General features: G+C 44.9%; 1 protein-coding gene across 4 annotated transcripts in view; it reads right to left on the bottom strand.

Annotated features, from left to right (window-relative positions):
* WIPI2 (WD repeat domain, phosphoinositide interacting 2) overlaps positions 1 to 6,601 on the bottom strand; it is a 29,427-nt gene extending 22,826 nt beyond the window's left edge. The window contains exon 1 of one of the 4 annotated variants that reach the window (XM_019753648.2): positions 6,313 to 6,592. In XM_019753648.2, coding sequence (XP_019609207.1) covers positions 6,313 to 6,386 — 74 coding nt within the window. In that variant the 5' untranslated portion in view covers positions 6,387 to 6,592. Of the gene's footprint in view, positions 1 to 6,312 lie in introns of all 4 variants that reach the window. The other 3 variants (XM_019753649.2, XM_019753650.2, XM_074313976.1) reach the window with 3 other exon arrangements.
* Between the last annotated feature and the right edge of the window lie 521 nt (positions 6,602 to 7,122).

A 7,122-nucleotide genomic window follows, 5' to 3' on the forward strand; every position in this document is an offset into this window, starting at 1 on the left:
TCCCTTCAGAAAAAGGGGTTTCTCAGGTGATTTGGTATATGTGCGAGTCCAAAAGTGAGCTCACTTTCTGATTAAACAGATACGTACGTATAAACAGCTACCGTTTCCCTGAAAATAAGACCTAGCCAGACAATCAGCTCTAATGCGTCTTTTGGAGCAAAAATCAATATAAGACCCGGTATTATATTATTTTATTATATATTATATTATGTATTATTTTATATTATAGACCCGGTCTTGTATTACAGTAAAATAAGGCTGTGTCTTGTATTAATTTTTACTCCAAAGACACATCAGAGCTGATTGTCCGGCTACGTCTTATTTTCGGGGAAACACGGTATTTACAGCCTACGTGGATGATGACATCTCTGCGTTTCAGTAAGGCTGTAACACATGCCGCTCAATCATTTAGGCTATGGCTGAGCCATGGGATGGAAATAAAACGGACCAGATCAAAAAGCTAACGGAGGGCCTGGAATCGGGGGACTCCACAGCTGGCCTAGAAGGAGAAAGCAAAGGCTCCGTTTTCAGAGCCTCATCCATAAATTCCGCGTTCACCACTCCACACCAACACTGCAGCTTTTGATAAGAGCTTGGAGGGGCCTCAAGAGCTCTCCAGATCCCCTCGCACAGGAAAGCTGTGGCACGAAACAAAGTATTTCCTCATCAGAAGGTCACTACTCTCCAGAACATGACTGACCAAGGGAGAAAATAAGACGAAAACACAACTTTCAGAAACAGGATGAGACTGAAGGAGGAAGAGGTAGGACATGCAAAGAATCAGATACTGGGATCATTTTTGTATTTCATGTCTGGGAAGGCACGAAAACAGGTGGAGGCAGAAGATAAACCAGAAGACTAGAAATAATGAAGACTGACATTTTCTATCATGAATATTAGCACACCAAGACAAAAATCAGGGCTATTTTAATGACCATTTCATCTATTAAAGACTTGAGATTCTCAACCTCTCTTTCACACATACGTAGAATAGACCGTTGACCCTTGAACAATGTGGGGGTTAGGGGAACCCACCCCTGCACACTCAAAAATCTGTATATAACTTCAGACTCTCCAAAAACTCAGTTGTCCCTCAGTAATGGGGGGGGGGATTGGTTCCAGCTCCACCCCACAGATATCAAAATCCACGATGCTCAAGCCCTGTATATAAAATGGCCTAGAATAACAATGCACATATCCATGGGTGTTTGAGTCCGTGGGTGGGAAATCCAGGGATACAGAGGGCCGAGTGTGTACTTACTGTGTTGAAAAAAATCCGCATAAATGGACCTGCATAGTTCAAACCTGTGTTGTTCAAGGGTCAACTGCATTCCAAGAACAGAGCTGCTATAAGCACCCTTAAATATTTAAATTGCAATTGGTTTATCTTAGAAGTATAAACAGAAACAAAACTCTACCAGCTCATATCATTTTTCTGTGCAAAAATACTTCACTATGTTGAATTAATTATATCAATGAAGTGATTAGGTATTTTTGCTTGTAAATATTTTGAAAAGTAATAAGGGAACCAACAAAAATACAAGAATACCTAGGAAGGCTAAAAATAGAACAAAATCTCAGCGATCCGTAACTTTTGGGAAATTGGTGTTCAGGAAAATGTTTTCCAATTAACTAAGGGTTGCTAGTTTAAGCACCAAAACCTTTCCCCCCACCATTTATGATTAAGAAAAAAATCATTCTTGTATTATATGATATGCTTTCCTGTGTTAACACAAGGGGATGGCAAATTCTTAACATTTTCCTAAACTCGCATCATTCAACAACTTACTATACTATCATAAAACAGTAACCCTCTCAGACCACAAGTTCTGGGTTTTGTGGACCCCTATCAAATGGCTAGGCTGTAGTACTGAGCTTATAAAAGTATTTTGCACCTTTTGTTTTGCTGACAGTTGTCACTTTTCTTTGTGATCCTATCATCAACAGCCCCTCTCCCTTTCTTCTTGCTGACTTCAAAACCAAATCACCAAGCTTATTAGTATGTCTAGAGGGGGCTTCCTCCATGGGCAAAATAATGAGCTTTAATTAATTAATGAGAACCTGGATTCTGATATACCCAGGTTTCAGATGTGCTTCAAAAAGGCAGAATTTGTTAAAACTGGGCTTTGTTGATCAAACATCAGAACTTTGATGTTCTTTCAGATATTCAGAAACTCCTTTAGGATATTAAATACCTTAGCTAGAATTTTAACTGCGTGTTTTACAAAACTGATTGTATACCCCAATCAGTAGGAAATGTAAACAAAAATCTTGCAATTATTTTTGATATGTGTATATGGTAGAGTATGAGTACATATTTTACCAATAAAGGCAGACATTTTTAAAGGGTGATATTAAATATAAACAGGTTTAATAGTCTCAGCTCAAAATCAACAATCAGGTTCACACACCCCTCTTTAGAGACTCTGCTTTTAATAATTTCTCATGATTCGCCTGACCATACAGTGGCATTTTAATGGGAGAGGTACAGTAACAGGTTAAGTATGAGATTCCACTAATAATCTTATTCTCCAACAAATGTTCATGTGGTAAGTTTTTTAAAGATAATACAATGAAAATCTTTTACTAACAAAGGAAAAACTAGCAAACCATAACAGAACAAAGGATACACTTACTTAATCCCTCATTTTACTACCACACTCCTGCCTTCAATGTCCGGGGTCAAAAATGCAGAGACCCTGTCGTACCCTGTGGAGGCAGGCCTAAGTGTTTCCTGGGGTGGCAGAGAGTGACTGCTTCTGAAACGTACCTGGAGCCAATCCTCTTTATTTTCACTGCACACCCCCCTTTATTCCACTGCTAGAGCTTCCCTGGACTGCCAATCCTGAGCCTTCTGGGGACTCTGTGGTTTAAACAAAGTTGGTCAGTCCTGTTTTCTCCACTGGCAATTCAGGATCCACTTCCTTTACCACTTGCTAGTTTCCAAAATTTTGTTGCGTGTCCCTCGTCTTTCTCATCCTCCCATCCTATGGGTTTGAGCCCTTTAAAACATCGTTTTGATATTTTATTGATTAACATTTTATTAGGCTTCTGGGAGGGAGCCAAAGTAAAATGCTTGTGTCTGATCCACCACCTTTAACTGCAAGTCTCTGTCACTGAATTTAAACTGAAGTGTTCAATATCTGAAAGACAGTGATTTCTACTGGGGGGAAAAAAAGCAAAAATGTGAATCAGATCTTTTTAACTCACTTTTCTTTACTCTCTTGCCAATGATCAATCTTAAAGGCTTTTCCCTTTTTATTACCTTCCTCATTAAAGAGGTTAGAAATTGTAGGGTTAAGTGGAGACAGCCACACCCATAAAAACAATCAGCCTGGTAGACCTGGAGTCCTACTTAGTAAGTTCATGGCCACAACAGACCCTTCCCTCCAGCTCACTCATGGCCAACCCAGCTTCCGGGGGGGCCGGGGGGGGTCCCCAGGGCCTTTCACACTCAACTGGTATCCAAACCAGAACTCATCATTTGCCCCTAAACCGAATCCTTCTCTGATCATGGATCCCACGGGTCACACCAAGTCCTGACCACTAACCAGTCTCCTTCCCACTGGCCAAGGCTGTTGCACAACCACCTCCTCAAACACCCGCTACACAGCAGGCACAATGGCCTCAATCTTTAAGGTCGGAAGGTCCTTAAAAACCATCTATTCCCAAACCCCTGAATTTACCGATGAGGAAAAGGAGAGAAGTGACCTTCCCAGAACAATTCCTGTCACCTAGAAGAAACTCAGTTGAAGAAAGCAGTAAATTCAGACAAGTGTCTCTTTATTGTCTCTATACCCATCGCTTTTCTGGACACTCACATCAATTCTACAAACAGAAGTCTTGGAAAATCAAGTCCCTTTCTTTATTCCGTCCCTTTTAGAAACGTAGCTTAAATAGACTTTGCCAAATCACTTCCCATAAGCTGACTGGTATCCACTGGAAAAATTCAGTTCCTGATATTTCCATTTGAGGTGCAAGCAATACGCTGGGACTTATTAGTATGTTACCTTCAATTTCAAAAACACCAAAAATTCCTCCAGTATAAGCCTTCCAAAGTGTTACTTTCAGAAACTAGGATTGGAACTAACCAGGCAAGAGCAAGATGACCGAGATCAGCTGTTCTTGGTGACTTTTTCACTGCTCTAGTTAAAAAAAACAGAACAAAACAAAACAAAAACAAACGGTAAAAAATAAACCTTATTCATACTCTTAGGATTAAGAATCACAGAAAAAAATACGATATTTGAAACCATTACTAGTAAAAAAGAAAAGCAGGACTGAGAGAGTTTGGCACGCAAGGAATATTCTGTTGTTAAGTATGACTGTATAATGTACATGTATGCTATTAACTGAAACGGCTTCAGGCTTTCTCACTTAAGTACAGTGAATGCTGATCCTACACCAATATTCTTTGGCGAAAAACTGTGTTCCTCTACTAAAATAAATTCCGGAGATGGGCAAGGGAGGAAAAGGTGTAAACTGTCAACCCTTTTTCCAGGAACTTCGGTATTTCTTTCAAGTATAGATTTTAAACAAATTATAGTCATTTTAATTAATAAACTTTTAGTGCAATCCTAACTTAGTATTCCTTACAATTTATGTTCATGTTATATCAAGGTCTCTTTGGCAAGTCAAAATTACGACACAGAAATCTTCTCTTGACCTAATAACTTCAGGACTCACAGAGGAGTGGGGAAGCACATGATTTCCAAGTGTGAAAAGGTATTTTTTCCAGGCCAGACAGAGGAACATTCTTCTATTACACAGGGAATTTGGTAGCCCATTTGAAATAACAGCAAAAGAGAATGCTTTCTCATTTGATTTCCTTTCAACTAAATGATGGAAAGTGAAAACCTGAAAGAACGGTAGAAAATGTTTTGGAAATTCTCTAATGTATATGAAACATAAAACCCCATCAAGCTACCATTTCTTACTGGTCTCAAAATACTAAGGGCTTAAAAACTAAATCTCGGTTGGTTTGAAATATGCTATTCTCAGTCTATCCCAATTATGACCAGCTGCAACAGGTTGTCCAAATTGTTGTTGCTGTACCAGCCTTTGTTCACATAGACCACTTATGGTATTTGGTTGATGTAATCTTCAAATCGTACTGCTACAGTATGATTTCTAAGTTCACTTCCCTCAAAATCCTACTCCGTAGGTAGGAGAAACAGCGTGGCAGAGTGGAGAGAATTCAGGAAACAGGTTCTAGTGCTGCCCCACGCCATTAACTGACTGTGAGATCCAGGCACAGCTCTGAACCTTTCTGCAGTTCGCTCTCCTCATCTGCAGTTGGAGTGGGGACCTGCCCTCTTCCAGCGCTGAACACCGTCCCACTGCGGGGCCATCTGCACTGGTCGTCTCACTGTGGGAAGGTGCCACTGAGCTCGCGCTGCTCGCCACCCACCCAGGCTGTGCCGTTCTACACCCAAGTTTTCATTTTGAGACACCTCATTTTTCTGCGGTGCTGATTCCATTTGGCCTGCACCAACTCCACCAACTCCAGTGGGAAGCCAGGGACCCAGGCCGCCTCCTCTGACATCACTTCCTCTTACTCACTTCCCAAGATGGCTCTGCTCCCTTCCAGTCCCACAACTCATCCCTGCTCCAGAAACCTCATCTAGTAACTATCCTCACAGGTCACCAAACCGCCTCTGAAGAGTTGGCTGCAAACTGGTGTTTTGCCAAACTGCGTTCCCAACCCGTGGGGCGGCATCAACGGCCCCTGTGCCCCTAAGGACGGCCCATGCCCCGAAGCACCAAGACTCCTCAGGCATTTCTCTGTCACAGCCCCTTTGGCTCAGTTTCTGACCAGGTCGGAGGCCAGGATTAGTGCTAAGTCTGTTTCTCGTCCAGGGAGGACATCAAAGTTTCCTGACAAAAAGAACAGCAAGACATGAAGAAAGAAAAACGGGGAAAGGGGTCCCCAGGTGATGAGACAGAAGGGCCTTAAGAAAAGACTGGGGTAAGAAAGCTGAGGACGAATGGAGGCAGAACATAAGGCAGAAACCCACTCCCACGGCGCTAGCGGGGCCGCGACAACAGGTCACGCCACAAAGTTCAGGCCAACTTGGTGAGAAGTGGGGTCGGAACCAGAAAGCTTTCCAGTCGGTGGGTGACACGCCTCGTCTCCATCCCTGTCCCCGCCCGGGAGCGTCACTCCAGGGCAGCGCCCAGAGGGTCCCTAGGGAGGGCGCCCCTTCCTCTACGCCCCGGCCCACGCTGGGGACGCGCCCGCCCGCCCTGCTCCCGACCCCGGCCCTCACCCCCGGCCCCGACCCCCGGCCCCGACCCCCGGCCAGGCCTTACGTGATGTCCTGGTTGAAGTTGGCGAAGAGCAGCTGGCCGGCGCCGGCCTCGCCGCTCTGACTCGCCAGGTTCATGGTGGTCGCGCGGCGGGCGGCTGAGCCCGACCTGGGGCTCGCGCGCGGGAAGAGGGTCGCGTGCGCTCAGGGTCGGCGCCGGTTCCCGCTCGCCGCCGGGGCCACCGCAGCTCGCCGCCGGAGGATCAACCGCCGCCTCATCCCGACCCCGCTCTTGTTTATGCTCCGGAGCCGGGGCTCCCCGCGCGCCTGCGCAGCCCACCCCTTCGGCACACGGCCTCTCACGGCGCAGGCGTCCTGCGGAGGTCCCGCCCCTTCACCTCTGGCCCGGACTAGAGTTCCGGTTGCGCACGCGCACGCGTGGGGACGCGCGGGGGCGTGATGGGCAGGGTTTGCGGGCTCGTCAAGCGCCGCGCATGCGCAAGGGAAAGAGTAGGCGCTCGGGGACCCCCCCCCAACATTTTATTAATATTAAAAAGGTCGGCTATGTGCCGAGCATTATTCAAAATACTCACGGGCATTATCTTATTTGATGCTATCGTAAGCCTATGCGGAGAATATTGCACACTAGTTTTACAGATTTGAAAATTGAGGCTCAAATACTACCGAGTGTTAGATCTGAAAAGGGAAACACTGTTTCTCCAAGGCTCACGCTTTCTGGGTCGCTAGGAGAGGAGTCCACCTAACATTTATTCATTTGTTCGCTAATATTTAGGAAGCACCTGCAATGTGAGCAGAATGGGCCTCCTTTCCCTCGGAAGTTACGGTGGTGAGATACTTAAACACAATGACAAAG

This window comes from Rhinolophus sinicus, linkage group LG10 (genome assembly GCF_036562045.2).
Source record: "Rhinolophus sinicus isolate RSC01 linkage group LG10, ASM3656204v1, whole genome shotgun sequence".
Lineage (NCBI taxonomy): Eukaryota > Metazoa > Chordata > Mammalia > Chiroptera > Rhinolophidae > Rhinolophus > Rhinolophus sinicus.